We start from the raw sequence: 20441 nt of genomic DNA, 5'->3' as shown, positions 1-20441 counted from the left end.
TATACCACAACTAAAATTCAAATATTAGAGGTCTGTTACTCAGGACCGGACCACTACAACCTCATCAAATACTTAGTTAATTTGAGGTAACTTTGATTCACCCATACCATATTTTCTTTTCCAATGATCTCTCATAGTTTCAAATATTATAGTTTGCCCCCTAATTTGAATTTATGAAACGATTCTGGAATCTTCGTCCTTCGAGGACGAGGATTAGTGCGAGAATAAGGTTTGAGGAGGGGGTTTATGTGCAAATATGTGCCCTAGATATAATCCGGTGGTCGAATTCGCTCTTTCCCTTTCTCGCTTCGTCTCATCCGATTCTTCCTCCTCCCTCTTCCTATATATCCCCCGATCTGCTCCTCTCCTATAAAAGGTTCATCGTCTTTGGATTTTCGCACAGATATCGCTTTCCCGCTTGAATCCACCCGACTTCGATCACGCCTCGCTCGATTGACCCGGGATCTGCAGCAACGCCTATACGTTTGATGTCAAATTGGGTGATGTTTGTTTTCCTTCTCTGGCTATTCTCGTGCTTTACTTCTATTCTATTCTGCAGGAATGCCTGCTATGTCGATGTATCTTGCTGATCTCCTTTCTACTTCCGCAGGTTCGTGGTGATTCGGCCGGTGACGTAGTTGTGTGGAGCTGAATTAGTCGTCGATTCTGTTTGTCACTGGAAATTTCGTGGAGAAGGAAGAGAGTGTCTTGTTTATGGAGCAAATCGTGTTTTTTTGTCCGGTTTGGATATAACGAAGGGATTGTGGGAGTTTTGGGAGCAAGTTAAGGAGAAGGGATAATATATATACTCGGGAGGAAACATCTTGATTGTTTTTTTATAAGAGGCACATGGCCGAACAGGGCCTAGAGGGAAGCCAACCTGTTGACCTCTCCAAACATCCTTCTGGCATCGTTCCGACACTTCAGTAAGTTCCCCTTGCTAGCATTATTACTAAGTCAAATTTTGAACATAACATAATGTGTGTAATACTGTATGAGAGGTTTTGGTTTGCTGAAAGATCCGTTCATTACATGGAACATGTTCTGATTGAGTTTATTAGAAATTCTAGAAATAGGATCTTTTGAAGATGTTAGGCAGATATAATCCAGAATTGGATGCTTGTAAACTGATGCATTTGCAATATGGGTTTACAAGGATTTAATTTATGACATTAGGCACAGGAGAATTTGAAATAAGCTCCTCCTTTCTCAATTAAACTCTTTTTTTCCTAACGTCTTCAAATATTATTTCTTCTTATACAAAAATTATTTCCGGACCCTCTTGAATGGGTATTATAGTCTCACTTAATGATCCATCTCCTTAGAATAAAGAACATATAATTGAGCCAAAGATCTAATCTTAGAAGAATCTTCTAGTGACTTGACCTTAGAAGATTCCTTAATGTCTTAACCTATGAAAATCCCTCCAATGATTTTATCATGGAAGATCCCTTGATAGCATGACCTTGGAAGTTCTCTTTTGGTGACTTTATACTTGTACATGACACTCAACATGCTTATTTGATATCTTGACTTAGGTTCACAAATTATAACTCATTTATACTATCTTAAGAGACCAAAAGAGGAAGAAATACAGAACAACAATAATGCAATAAAAATGTAAGATATCTATTTAATAATTGACAATTTAATTAAGACTTAAGTATTACACCCTTTTACATTTGTTTATGAACCTAAAGCTTGTTAGCTTAGAGAGTTAATTTTCTTGTTTATGTCTATTGACACATGCTGACAGTGTGAACGAAATTTTACTAAGAACTGGTTATTTATAGAGTATGTAGTGATACAATAGATTAAACTCTTGTATTTATGAATTCCAATTCTCTTATAACAACTAGGAATTTTCTTGTTTAATGCTTTAGTTATATTTTGAGAAAATTGATTCTGGTGCACTATATTTAATTTAGTATCTTATTTAAATATTTCAATTTTTGAATTGTAGAATATGCTAACGGCATTCAAGTATTGTCTTTTCATCTTGTCTTTGTCATAGCAGTCATAGAGAGCATTTCCGCTTTGTGATTAGTCTCATAGTTTCGTAACTCATTGGAGGGTGATTGAAAAGAAAGAGACTTATAAATTTGGTTCTTCAATGATTGGAAAGAACTAAGGCATTGACAAATGTGATTTTAGGTAGTAGATGGTCGTTTAGCAGGTAGGCAGGGAGCTAGGTGGTCAGCATAAATAAGTGAAATGTTTCATAACCATTCCAGCCAAACAAGGGAAACATTTCCAGGGCATTTTCCTCCAATGGGATGAAAAACCTGGGACGTTGGCTGCTACGCGAAGAGTCGCACACACTTCCGGGTGGCTGGCGGGTGTTTTCTGTGGGTCCAGGCCGGTCACCTACAGAACTTAGTCGGTTCGAAGAATTTAATTTTTTGGATTATAAAAAAAGGGAAACAATTGATAAAACTCATTGAATGAGAACAGGAGCAAACAATTAGTGGCAAAACAAGAAAATATTGAAATAAATCAGTGTAAGGATGTGATGAATATGTAAAAATCACACAAATTTAATGATAAACTGATGAAAATTATTGGTGGAAAAGATGAGTTGAGATTGAGAAATAAATCAATAATAGAGGAGTGGAATTGCATACAAAACAAGGAAACACACTTTGAGAGGAAAGAAGGAAAAATTGAAGCTGAAGATTGCCGAAATTCTATACAAAAGGTGTTTGGTGAAGAAAATGACTTGTAGAGGAGTTGCATCAAGCGTAGTAAAGAGGAGCATCGTGCAGAAGTGGGATAAAATTAGGGTGCCCATACTATTAGAACCAAAATCTAACAAGTCAGTTTGTTTTCCTACTGAATCTAATGGGTTGTCTTGATAATGGGCCACCTTGTGTAAAATCTCGACCCATGCCAAGGTTTCGGTCTTTAGACCATAACGGAACGGTTTTGGTATCGTATCATACCGTGTCGATACGGTTTCGGTATTTTTTTATTTATATATAGTAATTATTAGATAAATATGTTTATTGTGTATAATTTAAAAACAAGTTGCATATTGATTTTATATAAGTTTTCCATTATTGAATAACTTAATATTATTAGAAAAAATAATTAAATATAGTTTTCTTTAAAGAAAATTGATTTATCAATAGTTCGAATTAAAATTGATAAATCATACTATATTATCTTACTAATAAGGGGTGTGAATTAGATGGAAGCATTAGTTCTTGTAACATTTTATTTAGGTCGACTATATAGTTCTCTAATTCCAAATTTAATAATCATAATTATATAAATTAATACAAAGATACTATTTTATATATAATAATTATATATTAACTATTCATTCATTTAATTAATTATTAATTTAAATAATATATATTTAAAACAGTAAACAAATATTAGAATATCAATTAAACATTAAAAAAGTAAAAAAATATAAAATAATTTTAAAAAATATCAGAATATAAATTTAATTTTTTAAAATTTTTAATTTTTTTGGGGATTTTATAAAAAATTTTAATTTTTGGGGGTTTTTTTAAAATTTTTTAAATTTTTTAGAATTCTTTTAATTTTGTTTAAAAAATTCTTAAATAAAATTTTAAAAATATAAACAATTTCAGAATATTAATTAATAAAATTTATTATTATTTTTAAAATTTTAAATATATTTTTGTATTTTATTGTGATAATTTAATTAGGGTTTATGAAAGTCTCTTCGAAATATCACAATTAGGAATTGTCTAAATTATTTAAAACTCAATATTAATTTTGCACAGGAACCCTAAATGGGTACGCAGGGCAGACGTGGCGTCGATGTCGCCCCGCGTCGCCCTATGAAGTCTTCGGTGGCGCCGGAGGAGTCTTGCGACGTCTCTGGCGGCGCTTGAAGCGTCGCGGGATGCTTCCAGCCAAGGTTTAAAATTTCGACCTGTGCCGAGATTTCGGTCCCAGACCGGAACGATACGGTTTCGGTATCGTATCGTGCCGTGCCGATACAGTTTCGGTATTTTTTATTTATATATATAGTAATTATTAAATAAATATATTTATTGTGTACAATTTAAAAATAAGTTATATATTGATTTTATATAAGTTCTCCATTATTAAATAACTAAATATTGTTATAAAAAATAATTAAATATAATTTTTTTTAAAAAAACAATTGATGTATAAATAACTCTAATTAAAATTGATACATCATAATATAATATGTTAAATAGAAGCAATGATTCTTGTAATATTTTACTTAGATAACCTTTATAGTTCTCCAATGTCCAGATTAAATAATCATAATTGTATAAATTAATACAAAATACTATTTTATATATAATAATCATATAAATTAACTATTTATTTATTTAATTAATTAATAGTTTAAATAATATATATTTAAAATAATAAAAAAATTAGAATATCAATTAAATATTAAAACAGTAAAAAATATAAAATAATTTTAAAAATATATAAGAATAAAAATTTGATTTATTAGAATTTTTGAATTTTTTTAGAATTTTTAAAATAATAAAAACAATTTCAGAACATTATTTAATAAAATTTCTTATTTTAAAAAAAAATAAATATTTTTTTATATTTTATTAGGATAATTTAATTAGGGTTTATGAAAGCCTCTTTAAAATATCACAATTAAGTGGGAATGGGAATTGCTTGATTTATTTAAATTGCAAAATGAATTTTGTACAGTAGGCACGCCGAAACCGTGACTCGCACACGCCCGCGCCCGCGACGCCGCAACCCCTCCGACTCCTCGCGAACGCCTCCAACGACGCTGGCGACACCTCCGGCGGCACCGGAGGCGTCTGGCGATATCTCCGACGGCACCGGAGGCGTCCGGTGACGCTTTCGGCGGCACCGGAGGTGTCCGGTGACTCTTTCGGCGGCACCGGAGGCGTCCTCCGACGCTTTTGGCGCGCCGCGACACTTCCGGCTGCACGGGAAGATTCTGGCGACGCTGTCCATGTTGCCGCACGACGACGGGCGACGCACGACGCGACGAAATCTTCCCTAGTTCGATGCCGGTTTCGGTGCACGGGCAGAATAGTAAGTTTCGCCCGTTCCGCCCGGCACGGAACGAAATTTAGGACCATGCTTCCAGCGCCACCTGAAGCATCGCGGGATGCTTCCAGCGCCGCCAAAAGCATCCCTCGATGCTTCTAGTGCCGCCAGAAGAGTCCGACGAAGGTAGAAGCGTCCGACAACACCTCCGAGACGCGCGCGCGCGTGACCCACTTGAAATATGGATGCGCTTGTTGTGTCGGTTTTGCTCCCCAGGCGGAACGGTAAAAATCGTTCGTGCTGCCCGACACGGAATGAAATTTCAATCGTTGCACCTACATCTAGGCTGCTTAAGCAACCTGCATGGGATGATTTTTGAACCAATGACTAATGAAAACCGCCTACCCCATAGGTGAGGTGGAGAGGGGTTGAAATACCTACTCCATTATCGATCAAGTTTTAAAACCATGGAAAGAACATGAGGATGTGACTATTCTTGATTCATTGGAAGCCATGACCTTGAAGATCATGATTCAGATTATTTTTCTACTATTTGGTTGAAACTTAAGCAAACAACCCATATTGAAATAGGAGATGATATTGAAGTGTGGAAGAAGCAATATATATGATGATTGAGAAGCATGATACTGGGTCATTGGATTTAATTGGATTCACTACACAATACTTGAACCTTGATGCATAGTTCAACAGGATAGACATAGTAGCTAACAATGTTACGTGTGCTCATTTTGCCAAGTGTGTTACAATGTAAATTTAATTGTTCTTCTTGAAAAAAGTTGTAAAGCTGGAGGACAAACCTACATCAACTAGAAGCTGAAGCAACATTCTGAGTTGCTAGTTATGATATATTGGACTACTAGAAGACCTTGTAGCTAACAAGAATAGTCTTAAAATTTACAAAAGGATTGTGTGGACTTGAACTAGCTCCTTGAGTCTGTTATATTTTTTACTTGCCGGCCATTTGAACCTTTGTTTGTAAGAAGCTCAAGAGAACTCAAAACTTGCTACCATGAAGTAATGTTCTAATTGTATCTAATTTCATATGATCTTATCTATAAGAAAGAGACGCCCCTACAGGTCAATATCAATAGTCACTGCAGAGAAATTTGTGATGACTGGTTTCAAATTGATGAAATGTTCTTTTGTAATTATTGTAAGGCAAGGAGATGGGTGTCTAATTGCGATATAGTTGGAGTATACTGTAGCCTAATAGCCCTTAGGAAGAGTTCAAGATGTCTCACACTACTTCTGTTGCAAGTCCGCTTTATACCAAACAAAATGGTCAGGATAAAATGGATTTGTCAAAAAGATGCTTTTCTGTGCATAAGAATAATTTGGAGTTTTCTACGCCTACTCCTTAATACTTCTATACTATATTTCTAGATGCCATGTATGCTGCATTCAATTAAAGCCCAACATTTACTAACCATAGAGCATATGAGTGGATGCTTATATGTCTAATTAAGCATTCAACATAATGATAGGATATGTTGCATGGATAACTTGAAAGCACTATTATTTACATTCATGCTAAAATATGAGGCTATAAGTGATTCGTTAAAATGCAAAATTACCTGCGTAATCTTTTGGTTGAAACTAAACAACAACAATTAATTTTAGAAGACAATCAATAGTACAAAAGGGACCAATAATTAATTTGTTCATTGTTGTGAGAAAAAGTCTACCATGCACAAATCCTAGTCCTTCACTATAGAACCAATCAAGTTGAGACCAAGCACCACCATCACAACCATTATCAAGTTGTGTTTGTGCTAACTATTTTGGTTGGCTACATGAATCTTTTCCTTCAATTTAGCTTTATGCAAGATTGAAGTGGTGTTTGATTCCCTCTATCTCTTACACCTATTTTATTTGATCTAACTATTCTAACTATAAATCTATTGATTGCCTTTTGATATGTTTACATCTTCCATTAATTTGAAATTGCGGTTTATAATATCATCCTATATCAGTTGACATGAGTGAAACATCTCATTTTGCCTACTGTTTGACTCTTGGAACTCTCCAAGATGAACGACAACCATTTGAGTTCATGCAAGGATGAGGATCATGGCGCGGTATTTGCAAGACGAAGACTAGGCAAAGGGCTTCCATGTGGCACTATGAGTCAACAACTTCCACGAGGCAATGGCTGTTTAGGAGTTAGGACTATGTCATTTCGCAAGGCAATGACTTTTATGAGATTATGAGTTTTATAAGATTGACTTGTAAGAGGCTTCTGTTCTATCAGTGGGCTTCCATGCGTGCATAACTCCTCCACATAGTTGCCTATGGTTAGTGCTCCACACAGTTACCTATCATGACCAGCATGTCTCACTCAGTCAAGGACGAAAGCCTCAGCTTCAAATGAAATTTTAAATCTTGATTCAAAAAACAATGAAATTGAAAAGATTAATCCAAAAGGCTCATTAGCTAGGAACAAAAGATCTCATTATTAATTTATTATAGTGACAATAAATCCATCTTGTGCAGAATCTAGTCTTCTATATATACACATTGAAACTAAACACCATGTTTCAATAATTAAAGACCAATAGAGAGATTGAAATGAATGTTTCCCAAAAGGCTGAGCTTTTGCTCATTCATTTCATTGAGAATTCTATGGTAGAGTTATTTGACTCCAGATGTTCTACAAGTATGCTCCTAGTAAAGATAGTGTTAATTGAATGTTTGTGAGCTTGCATGCTTAAGTCTAAAAATGTAAGTCTAAAACTAGAGTAGATTTGTATGACTTCAAGCATCAAAACACTCAAATTAACTATTTTCTTGTTATTAAACTCGTGCACAAGTGTGTCCAATCTCTGTGTATTTCTATTTGCAACTCAAACGTGGTAGCATTCTAGTAATTTCTTATTTTATATGGAAACACTGTTTGAACTTCATATCATGTCAAGAAGCATGATCTATAATTGAATTTTGATATTGATTGATATGAGTAATCTCTCCTATGGTGTTTGTATTGTCGTGCGGATGCGCATCGTATTTGTAATGCATAAAGATAAACTCAAGTAATTTTTGTTACTTTTTAGATTTTGTATTCTTATTTATAAAAGTAAACAAGTTAAGTGGAAAGAAGATGCTTGAAGGAAAACATGTAAATTCATTTGATATGCATTCATGAGTAAACATCATTTTTAATTCAACTATCTAATTGATATATGTTGATTAAAAGTAGAAAATCTAGGTGAAAGAGGATTACATAAGTAGAACTTATTTGAATTCGTCATCATTGTTTGTACATTTTAATGCATATTGAATCAATGCTTCAATGTGTGTTGAAGCGTGTCTAGCATTGATACAACATGATGTTGAAACCATACTGTTATGGTTTGGACTCAAAACTCTAGCAAGGAACAATATTTAAACATTCTTTTATTGAAAGTTTGTGGTTGTATAAAGCATTGTCAAGGTTAATGAAGGCCAAGCCATTGACTTTAGATGGCTTTTGGAAAGCTGATTCTATGATAGACTAGTTTATGTACTAGATCTTTGTTTATTGAAATTTTCATGCGGATGAATAATATCAAGTGGGGATTACTAGCCATATTGATTTTATCTTTTATGTTGATTTGCCTTTATGATTAAATTCTTTAGACAAATAACTCTATTAATCTAATATCACACTCCCCTTTAATCTGGAGTAAGATACCTTCAATTTGTTACATAAAATAGTGAAATTTTCATAAACATAAAAGGACAACAGACACTTGCATGCCAACAAAAGAAAATGAGTTAATGAAGCGCACCCCTTCGACTCTAGATCAGTGAAGTTTGGGCATAGCTGACAGTGCATGCAGGTGCTTCGAGTCATGAGTAGAGGCTAATATTGGTAGTGCTTTTGTTCTCTTGAGGTGGGATCATCAATAGGTGGTCGAGTTAGGTTGTGAGTAAAACTTGGCAGATTCTTGGTTCGCTATGGGTCAATTAACAAGCAAAGGCTTGTTGTGGTGGTGCTCATGTTCACATGAGGTGCAATTGTTGGCAGACAGTTGGATCAAGTTGCTAGCAGAGACTGGCGTGGATTTCTCACATTTGCTTCAGGTGCAGTGGTCAGCAGGTTGCTAGGTCAAGTCGCAAGCAAAGGCATTATTGGCAGTTCTTGTGTTTGTGTGACTCATGATTGTCAATTGGTTATCAGGTTTCTAGAAGAGTAGCTGTGACGGTGCTCATGTTTGTTTGACAGTCACAAGAAGAGTAGTGGTGGTACTCTCATCTAGAAGGTTCTTGCAGTAACATTTCTTTCAATCTTCAAAGAGAGTCACTGCTCTCTGGTCCTTGGATTGCAGACCTACTTGGTGAGCATGCGGAGCTGATCTTATTGAAGGGAGACGAGGATATCAATGGAAGGTGCAACAGTAGTTTGCAAGCTCTGATGCTAAAGGAGAAGAGGGATTATTGCCCTGCATGTAGGATGATGGAAAGGGATACCAGAATTCACATGAAGCATTGGCTCATGTGAATGATCACTGATGTAGGTTATAGCAGCTTGCTGTCTGCAGCTGGGTTTGAGCGAGAAGAAATTTTTGTGCCACTGGCGAACATTGTATGCTAAGGTCGCAGGCAGAGGCTATAGCTGTATTTGCTGCCGGTCAGTTGTGTAAATGGTGATGGAGGTGGTTGGTTGTGCATGGATAGATAGAGATTGCATCCTACTTTGCTTGTTATGCTGCTGCCCAATGCAGTTGGAGGATGCCGGGTCGTAGATGTCATAGGGAAAGAGTAGCATTGCCGCTTGTTAGCATGTGACAGTAACAATGAGAAAGGGAAGAAGAGCTATATTGCTTGCATGTTTGTTGGTTCATGACAGGAACAACAAGAACAGGAAGAAGAGCTATATTGCTTGTGTGCGGGAAATAAAAGAAGACGTAGATAAGGAGGGAAGGTGGCAGCCAACCCCCTTGGGATAATTTTCTTCTTTGGAAAATTGTAACACTAGAAAGGGACTCTAACGCCGCGAATAATTTAGGGAAAAGAAAACATTTTGTATTACATTCATTAAGGAAATAACTATACAGAGTAATATAGACATGATAAAATCCTAAATCTAACCCTATTAATCTAATGTTTTTAACAATCTGTATCCCAATCTGACATTAAGTGTGTTTCTTTGAAATTTTTTTTGAAGGTTCATGTTTGAGTTTTTAATTGCTCTCTGATGTGTGATTTAATTGTCAATTTCTAGTCTCGTGTCCTTAGATGATCCTAAGATGGTTCTTTGATAGCTACTTTATCTTAATCATCTTTCTGTACCCTTAATGATTCTCAGAATTTTAGTATTCTTTCTCATAATCAGGAACATTGTTTCAACTGTTAACCTGGACTGCAAGTTGGATCTTAAAGCAATAGCTCTACAAGCTCGTAATGCCGAGTATAATCCAAAGGTATGATTTGATGTGGACAATGAATGCCCTGTGAAGCAGGTGTTTTTCTTGATCCTCATGGAATATTCTATTCATTGATATACGAACCATTTCATTCTTTTATTCTCATAGATCATAATGATTCTAAAGTTGTCATTACTAACTGTGAGAAACATTTGAACCTTACATTCAACTATTTAAGAACTTAATTATGAATGAATGAGGACTCTAGGAATATCGACCAACTTGACAACTGAACAATACAGATAATCCAATCTTGGTGGCAAAGGTCATACGCTGACCCCGGGCGCCCCACACGGTCGGTCCCATAGTCATTTGTAGAGAGGTAAATCACGGATGGCTTTTACCTTTGAACAGTGATCATTGCATGGGGGAGGCCAGAATCTGGCAAGCATTTCGTTGTCAGGAATTGACCTCTCGACTTCTTGGTGGCAACACCCCATGTAATGACCATCTGCCCGTCCTATGGGGACAAGCTGTCATGATTATTTAATTTTTTAGCAACAAGTTGAATAATTTTTTTCATACAATTATCTAAATATTGAGAACTAGGATATTCTTATAACTTGCACCATGGCTTGAAGTCTAAAATTTGGTTTATACACTCAGTATATTGTCTAGAAGTCCTATCGTATTTTGTTTTATATTGCTTTTATGTTTATCTTAGTTTCAAATTTCATAGTCTAGAGAATAAGTTGCATATATATAGGAGATTACTTGTATTGGAGTTTTATAGCCAATTTTTTTCCTTATCCAGCAAATTCCTATCTATGTCCACTACGACGATTGATTTGCAACAGGTAGTTTAGGTTTTTATGGATTTTCTTTTCTTTTATGCAGCGTTTTGCTGCAGTTATTATGCGAATAAGAGAGCCAAAAACTACTGCATTGATATTTGCATCTGGAAAGATGGTAAATAATTTTTCTCTCATAGTTTGGATGTTCTAGATTCACTTTTCTTGTACTTAATTTATTCTATTGTCTTCTTTTAAATGGGAAAACCTATAATTTGGTTGTATTTCTTGTAAATACTTTCTGCTGCTTTCCATCCTTGTGTGCTTTATTTTCCAAAATTTCTCATGTATAGCTGTGCACAGCTATCCCTTCCAGAATTTCAGTATCTCTAAATTTAACAAACTTTGATAAATACCCTGTTACGTTGTGGATTTAGCTAGAGAAACTTAAAGAAAAGTCATCCAATTTGAATTTTCCAATGTATTGCTCAAAGAATTTGGTATGTAGGTTTATGAACTCTAGGGAGTAATTCATCATCTTTGCAACTTTGGCAGACTGCCAAAAATTTTTGCCTGGTATGAAGGTTATGCTGATCCTGGTATATGTATACTTCTTTATGTAATTTTTGAAGCTTGATTATGCATTACATGTTTCTTTTGTATTAGCTGGTGTCATAATTCTGCTAGTGTAAGCCAAGTTAGTTCTGATTTGAACAGTGTATAATTGCAGTTCATATGTTGATACGGTTGGCTGAAACTTAAACCTTGTATGTACTTGATGATTTGAAAGCATTTGTAATAATCCATTCCCATTTTACTTATTTACAGCCATCTGAAAGATAGCAGTGTACTAGCTTCTTTTGTTTTTCTTTTTTCTTTTACATATATCAATAAACATGCAGGCTTTTATGTCACTAAGTTATATTGTCAAACTACAGAATCAGGTTGCTACTGGATAGTTGCATTTTGTTTAATATAGCTTCCATTACATTATTCTTCAGTGGCTTACTGATGCAACATCTCTATTTTTCAAGATCTATTATAGCAGTGATTCTGAAAGTATAAAATGTTGAGTTGTTTTATACAATATAGTCAACAAGTGTTACCTTCATTTGTGAAACATTGACCATTGGGTTGTTTGTAACCCACTGACTCTTGAGATCTATAAACTTTGGTAGGTATGTACTGGAGCAAAAAGTGAGCAGCAATCGAAACTTGCAGCAAGAAAGGTCTGTTCAATTCAGTTGTGAATGCATTTAATCATAAGTGATCTGTGATCAGTGATTGCAGAATTCTATGATATATAGTATATGTGTCCGCATTTGGACTAGGGAATTCTAACTTTGACCATTCACTTTTCAGTATGCTAGAATAATTCAGAAGCTTGGCTTTCCTGCCAAGTTTAAGGTGACCGTCCTTTTCTTTTTTCCTTTATGGGTACCTACTTTGAGGTTATTTTGTTGTTTTTAATCAGTTCGATATTTTAATGTCATAAATAGGATTTTAAGATTCAGAATATTGTGGGTTCTTGCGATGTCAAATTCCCAATCAGGCTAGAAGGCCTCGCATATTCTCATGGTGCCTTTTGCAGTGTAAGTAAATGATATGTCTCAGTCCATTGAGCTTAACTATGAACTGCAAATTTCTGTAGCTATTCACTAATGCATAATCGCCTTAGGCCACTCTTTTTTATCCGAAAACTCCTATGCATCTCTTTCTAGCTGGAGGATATATTTCCATTGGCAACCAGATTACTCTTTGGAATCCTGCATTGGCATTTTCAGTGTATTTACTTGTAACCTTAAACCTTTCCTAGTGTTTTCAATATGTTCATTGCAATTGTTTCAAACAGTATGAGCCAGAGCTCTTTCCTGGTCTGATCTACCGAATGAAGCAACCAAAAATTGTTCTTCTGATATTCGTATCAGGAAAAATTGTTATTACTGGAGCTAAGGTATGGATTTCTGTGACCCATAAATCCGATTCAGTTGGCGCTAATTTGATATGTTATTGTAGGTGAGAGAGGAGACATACTTAGCATTTGAAAACATATATCCAGTTCTAACAGAGTTCAGGAAAAACCAGCAATGGTACACAAGGATCTCAAAAGTTGTGTCATTCTTCATTTATAATCTAACCGCCTTAAAAACGTTGTTAAATATGTTTTGTTTAACAGAGGCCAATGCTGTCAGATTGGTGCTAATGCTAGTGAGCCAAGAAAAACTTTGGTACTTGCTGTTTACATGTACTATGTAGTATTCAAGATTTGCCTAGCATGATGTAAACTTGAAATTCTAAGAGTAAGCAGCTTGTTCCAACTATGATATAAGAAGATTTTGCCTCGTATGTTTTTATTTGCTATTGAGTTGTAAGAGCAATTCTGTTCCCAACTACTCATCCAAGACATCCGTAACAAATAATAATCACCAACCATTTTTTGTGCCTGTTTTGTTTCTCTGTGCTCAAGAATTCCTACTGTTTCAAGAGTGATCATGGAGATAATTTCTTTCAATCAGCGGTGACAAGTTTGTTGAACTTCCTATATTGTAGTTAGGGTGATTGATTAACCATGATCATCTTTATCCAGGGACTTCATGGACTGTAGGAGATTCTTAACCCACAATGTCATCTCGTTTTCCTCTTCTCTGTGTTTATAAAGTATTTGGAAAGTGGAAAGGGTGCCAATGCGTTATGGTTAAGCTAGCAACCTTTGCAAAAGTGCTACAACTCATTGGTTGACCCAGAACTGTTTGATTTGATGTATCAACTTCCTTTTAATCTGAGTCAAAAGTTCATTTGTTTCCCTCTTGGATAGCCACCAATTATTTCATTAGACTCCAGAACAATATCAAGTTGGATTGTGTGAGGCCACAGGATCTTTTTCTTCCCCATCAAGGTAGTGACTTATTTTTGTTCTGTTCTAAAGATTAAGCCCAGCATCTTATTCTTCCTACAGCAAAGGAGTGGGGCCTTTTTTGCTTTGTCATGGACATTACTAATTCTCTAATGACGAGTTTGATTTACCAAATAGAACAGATATTAAATAATGATATGCATATATGAGGGTCTGAATCTTATTAAGGGCATGTTATACTCGAGTTGAATTATTTATGATGTTGAGCCATCCACTAGAACCAATCTGTGCATTTCGATTTATTAGGGGCTGATGGAAAATTTCTGTGAAACTTAGTTGGCCATTTCAAGTATTACTTGGATTGTAAAAATCAGATCATGGATTACCAAAAATAAAATAAAAGGTCTTGTTTAGCTTGCTTTCGTTTGCCTAATCACTCTATGTAACTAATCGACTTAGCTTGCTCTTGCTCATGCTGTGTAGACCTGATCAAGTTTGGAATCACTAATTTGTTTTGGAACATCGACCCTAAACCTTGATTGTATGATTATGGTTCAACGTTTGGAACCGTTGGTTCAAAGTTCAAAAAGATTCAAAATTATTATTATTATTTTAAAAGAATTATTTAAAAGTTATAAATTTATAAAAAAAAAAATCGTCTAATGATCAGAACTAGCCCATTGACTTGATTACAAGTTTGAACCAGGTCCGGTTGGAGCCGGGTTACAATATATATATCACATAAGTTATATATTTTAATTAATTTTATATGATATATATATATAAATATATATATATATATATATATATATATATATATATATATATATATATATATATATATATATATATATATATATATATATATATATATAATATGATATGTTGCACACCTTTATATGAGCGACAATGTGAGACATTCGATGTGAGTAATCTGACACAGTCAAAATCTAAATTTTTTAATCTCTTATATGCATGTAACGATTCTCTTCTATCTCCTTTAATTACATGCAAGATGATGTTGATTTGTAGAAATCAACACCATATTAGAATGTGATACTGGTTTATAGAAATCAACACTGCGCCTTGGTGTTGGTTTGTAGAAATTAGCACCAAGGCTGGTTTGTAGAAACAAACAAAACTTGGTGATGTTTCTATAAACTAGAGGTGGTGCTGGTTTCTACAAACCACCTTGGTGTTGGTTTCTATAAACCACCATTTGGTACTGGTTTGTAGAAATAAACACCATCGTGGTGTTGATTTTTATAAACCGGTATCATCTTGCATGCAATCAAATACGAGAGAAGAGAGTTGTTGCATGCATAGGGTGTTGATTTTTATAAACCGGTATCATCTTGCATGCAATCAAAGACGAGAGAATAGAGTTGTTGCATGCATATGAGAGAGATTAAAAAAAATTATTGATACCCTATACACCTTTATATGGGAGGTAGTGGGTGACATCTAACGTGGGTAATCTGACACAGCCAACAACTAAAGTTTTTAATCTCTATTATCTGCGTACAACAATTCTCCTCTCTTATTGCATGCAAGATGATGTTGATTTGTAAAAACCATACGTTAGTGTTGGTTTGTAAAAATCAGTGTCATTTTAGTGCTGATTTTACAAATCAACACCAAGATGATGTTGATTTTTACAACTCAGCACTAAGATTGGTTTGTAGAAACCAACACCACTTTTCTATATATAAATCTACTTAACTAGGACAGTAAATGAGTCAAGCTCAGTTAGACTTTATAGTATTTAAATTTATTTGATAAGGTAATTGAGTTAAGTCAATTTAAACCTAAAAGGAACTAAGTTAAAATAATGATTCAATCTTAGTTTGATTTTTTTTAGCATGAGTTTGATTCAAACTTAGCTTGAGTTTGATTTATTTAAATATTATCAATCTCTCAATTCAAATTTGTTTAAAATTTTTATATTTTAAATTTATTTAATTATTTATTGAGCTTGATAATATAAATTTATTTTATTTATTTAAAAAATTTCTTTATTTCTTTAGTATGTTAATAATAATTTTATTGATAAACATTATTCTTTATATATATATATATATATATATATATATATATATATATATATATATATATAGTTTTAAATTATAAAACAGACAGAATGGCAAGCACTAAATATGCCAGTGTGGCTACAACATTGCGTGAGACAAGAACAATTAATATTATTAAATTACGTCTCAAACATAATGTAAACACATGGTGTCCTGATGAAGAATTAAATTCTGAACTTGGTTTGTTCTTCTAATTCTGGTAGTGAATGAAAGCATGGACAGAAGAATAATTTGCGATAATCATAACCTTCCACTTGCAACCCTAAACGATACAACACATCTAGCATTCCATGCCTCTAGCTCTATCTAGGACTACTTTTTAAAAAAAAACTCTCCATGGCCATGGCTCTGCCTCTTGCAGTTGGCAACAATTCTTATCAGAATTCTCTGTCTCACCCTGCATCGACCTCAACTTAACCCTTTCTATCTACAGCTCTGATTGCTCGCTTTAAACAGCATCCTCGCACGACGAATCGTTGGGCTTGCACTTGTGCAGTGCGAAGTTACAAGCTGCGACTGCGTCCGCCACAGTGAGGAAGATCCACTCATGGCCAATGGCTTCAAGGACGTTTGATGAGTCTAGCTTCTTCATTACCTCACTCCCTGGGTTTGCTAGCACAAGCTGTTCACATCGCAAGCAAACAAGTTAGGGGGGCCATTGTAGACTGAATCAGTTTTGCCAAAGTTTCACACCTTAATGTCGATTCTCTCGATGATCTTTTTCACCTCTTCTATCATGCTGATTCCACTAGTATCAATGCTACCAACAGCTGCAGTTGGAGATATCAAATTAAGGATTAATCTTGTGCAAGTTTACACAAACAAGTGGTTCTAGCTTACCACCCAAGTCCAAGATCAAGTAGTGTAAATCCATCTCCTCCCCCTTCGAGCTCTTGGTCTCCTCGTCAATCCACCTTGATATCCTATCGAGCAAAGATCGACAGATGTGTACTAGTTAGAGGTGTATTTGAATTAGTTTGCTTAAAAGTTTGTTTATATGCCAACCTTTCTCTCAGGTAGCCAGCATTGGCAAAGTATACAGGCGCATCGATATGTAGGATGAGAACTCCGGGAACACTTTGTGCCATTGAATACTGATCTACTCTTCGGTACGCCATCGAATTGGGGATGCGACCGAGTGCAGTAGTCCTCGGCCTTGCAATGAAGAGCAAGACCCTCAGTATAGAGATCGACACCTGAAATATTCAAATGGCATATATCATGCAAGATGCTACTTGACCTACATATAGGATTGGCTCTTATGATGATGAACATACCGCGATAACTAGTCCGATCTCGACACTACCAAAGACAACTCCCAAGTATGCACCCAAGCAAACACAGAAATCAACCTTGTCGACATGCCACAAATGCATTGCTGCCTCGTAGTCAATGAGGCCGAGCATGGCAGAGATGATGATGGCCGAGAGGACGACCAAAGGGGTGTAGTAAAACAGCGGCGTTAAGAACAACAAAGTGATCATAACTGCCAATGCCATCACCACATTGGACATTGCCGTCTTGCAACCCGCATTGTAGTTAACCGCCGATCGCGAGAACGGCCCTAAATCATAAAGAATTTTGCATTCAACAAGCGAGTACCGCATGAAGATAGATTGGAACATCATGGTTGGTTGTGTTACCAGTTGTTAAGTAACAAGAAGTCAGTGATCCCACAATGTTCATTGTCCCGAAAGCTATCATCTCTTTATTGCCATCAATGTGGTAGTTCTTGAACATAGCAAAACTTCTTCCTACTGCAATACCTTCCTATAGCCACACACAATTGTTACTGATCAGTGCACAAATTGATTGAAGCCATCTCAGTGCAAAAACCCTTTCTTTTCTTTAAAAAAACTTACCGCGAGGGCGATTATGCCAGTGATAATACCAGTCTTAAGTGCAACCATAAGATATGATGGCTCGAAGGTCAGGCTCGTCGCTGACAGTGGATTCAGACCCTTCTTCAGGTGCCCAATCTGCAAATACATATCAACCAATAGATAATTGTATACAGAGATCAGAATTGAGTTATTAGAAGTGAAGAACTAAAGAGGAACAAATTCTCACCACTTGAACTCCATGGTTTTCTGCATGAGTGAGGTAGACGAGAAGGCTTCCAAGAATCACGGAAGTCAAGGGTGCAGCTGCTGAAACCCAGAAGAACCTTGGGTTCCTTTTACTCTGTTTTTTTTGTCATTACCAAGTCTTGTTAAAGATTAATCACTTCCAGTAGGCAAGTTTCTTAAAGCAAAAAGAACAGTGAAATCACTCCCACCTAAGAATTAATGCAATGAAATGAACTACAAGTTGCGTGCACGTTTTGATGAATAAGTAAGGTGTATCGCTGAGTGAGGCAGCAAACAAGAACAAAAAGACAAGATTGATTGATGATCACACTGGTGCAATAATTTGCAAGGCCAAGTCACGGGCTGTCTTCTGCCCTCTCACGGATTCAGTGACAGATTTGGTTGATATATAGATTTACTTATCTCAAAGTTTAGCACGTTTAAAGCGCTTAAATGTTGTATCAGTTTGGAAAGCAGAGTTCTGCAACTATCTGTACTTACAAAGAAACGGGTGAGGAGAAGGAAGAAGAGGAAGCAGCACCCAAGCACGGCAGTTTCCCACCTCCACTGCATGAGAAAAGACACCGACCATTTGAAGAGACGGAAATATTGGATCGAAATTGGGAAGTTGGAAAGAATGGAGAATTTGAACCTGATGAACTTGAGAAAAGACTGACTTCATGACGGAGATCAGATCAGTAGCAGTGGTGAAGTGCTGGAGACCGAGCATCCCCTTCAGCTGCTGAAGAGAGACTACGGTGGCAGCCCCTGCCATGAACCCTACTATGGTTGCGTGGGACAAGAAGTCCACTATGAAGCCGAGCCTGAAGCGATCGTTAAGTTCACAGATTAAAACAGTGAAATCGTTCGCTTTGGAAATCGGTGTTGTACTTTGAAGCTACCTGAGGAAGCCGAGGGCGGCCTCAAAGAGGCCGGCGAAGAAGGTGGCGGTGAAGGCGACGTGCAAGTACAATGACGGCTGCTGCGTAGGGGAGATCTCCTTGGACAGCATGGAGCTGATCAAGAGCGACGCGACGGCCACCGTGCCGACGGCCAGGTCGCGTGAGCTCCCCATCATCGCGTACACCAGCGGCGGCACAAAGCTCGAATCTTTTTCGACGTAAGCAAGAAATTAACTGACGAATCCATCGAAAAGTTGTTAAAAATTGGATTTTTATAAGGGGGTGAGCGATTACAGAGGCCGAGGATGGGAGGGAGGTTGGCGAGCTTGGCGTAGCTGATGCCCTGGGGGATGGCGAGGCTGGCAATGGTGATGCCCGCGATGAGGTCGGACTTGAAGAAGGAGAAGGTGTAGGTGGGGGCCCAATCGAGGATGGGGAAGAAGTATTTGAGGCCCAGGACGAGCTTCCGCGGCGCCGGCTGGTGGCGGAACTGCCGGAGGGGGTCGTCCGGGAAGAACGTCTCCTTCAGGTTGGCCTTGAAGGTGTCTAGGAACGGCCGCGCCGGAGGAACCGGAACCCTCCGGGCGTACTCCGCCCCCGCCGGCAGCTCCGCATTCCCCATTCAAGTATTGAAAGAGAGTGTAGCAGAGCAGGCTTCGACGCAGGGAAGAAGAAGAGCCAGGAGGAGCCTTTATATAGCAAGTTGAGCTGTCGCTCACATGGGTCCCACTGGAAGGATACGTGGCAGGCATTTAGAGGCTCTTTAATGGAGACTGAAAATGGGTGACCCAAAAAGGAAAATAAATAAATTAAAGAAAAATTTTCTATTAGGTGTTATAAAATTAATATATTGATAGTAAATTAAAGACTCAAAAAAATTTATTATATCAAATAAATATATATAATTTTATTAATATTATTATATTTTTATTGAAAGTTTGATTTTAGTTCCATTTTAATTGGTATCCATTAAAATTGTTTTTAACAATAATTATCCTTTCATTTACTATCATTTCCTAGCCTACCTATTTGCGAGTTGCGACCCCTATCCCATTCCACCATTATCTTCTCCCTAGATAGCTAGCTCCATACAAATTTATCTAATTTAATAGTTGAGCTATATATATATACATATATATATATAATGCGGATGTATTATGAGACTTGGGAGGAATTAAGGAGATGGAGGAGGGCATTTTCGTAGGGTTTGGGGATAAATGGAGCAGTGCACGAACTGAATAGGGGGCTGGTTGGTGTTTGTTTCCGCCGCCAAGGGTTTTCTCCCTCTCACACTCTTCGCCGGCGTCAACGAAGCAGTTGGTGCTCCCCTCCTCCTCTCTTTTGCTCCCCTTTCTCGCTGCCACTCTTTTTCTG

The 20441-nt window shown here is 36.5% G+C and overlaps 2 protein-coding genes across 4 annotated transcripts; one reads left to right on the top strand and one right to left on the bottom strand.

Annotated features, from left to right (window-relative positions):
* Positions 1–278: 278 nt before the first annotated feature.
* On the top strand, positions 279–13513 carry LOC122001839 (TATA-box-binding protein-like). 3 transcript variants are annotated; one of them, XR_006117503.1, is made up of 10 exons: positions 279–500; positions 611–926; positions 10331–10418; positions 11259–11330; positions 12331–12381; positions 12515–12559; positions 12652–12744; positions 12831–12937; positions 13005–13106; positions 13169–13227. XR_006117503.1 is itself a non-coding variant. In XM_042556793.1 (10 exons), coding segments are annotated over exons 2-10 (603 nt in total). In that variant the 5' UTR covers positions 282–500; positions 611–849; the 3' UTR covers positions 13330–13513. The 3 variants fall into 3 exon arrangements, 2 of the variants coding, with proteins under 2 accessions (XP_042412727.1, XP_042412729.1); XM_042556793.1 differs by lacking the exon at positions 12831–12937 and adding an exon at positions 13329–13513 and having other exon boundaries at positions 282–500; positions 13169–13242; XM_042556795.1 differs by lacking the exon at positions 12831–12937 and adding an exon at positions 13329–13513 and having other exon boundaries at positions 282–505; positions 13169–13242.
* Positions 13514–16190: 2677 nt separating this feature from the next.
* Positions 16191–19747, bottom strand: LOC122001838 (sulfate transporter 3.1-like). Its single transcript, XM_042556792.1, has 12 exons — positions 19362–19747; positions 19068–19275; positions 18818–18989; positions 18667–18732; positions 18167–18280; positions 17959–18075; positions 17740–17866; positions 17374–17660; positions 17102–17292; positions 16937–17019; positions 16790–16866; positions 16191–16718 (listed from the first exon to the last, which is right to left on the bottom strand). The coding sequence occupies exons 1-12, from the start codon at positions 19687–19689 to the stop codon at positions 16545–16547; spliced, it is 1944 nt and encodes a 647-aa protein (XP_042412726.1). The 5' UTR covers positions 19690–19747; the 3' UTR covers positions 16191–16544.
* Between the last annotated feature and the right edge of the window lie 694 nt (positions 19748–20441).

Source organism: Zingiber officinale, chromosome 7A (genome assembly GCF_018446385.1).
Source record: "Zingiber officinale cultivar Zhangliang chromosome 7A, Zo_v1.1, whole genome shotgun sequence".
In the NCBI taxonomy this organism is placed as follows: Eukaryota; Viridiplantae; Streptophyta; class Magnoliopsida; order Zingiberales; family Zingiberaceae; genus Zingiber; species Zingiber officinale.
The sequence above is the reverse complement of the archived record's forward strand: the minus strand, read 5'-3'. Positions and strand labels throughout refer to the sequence as shown.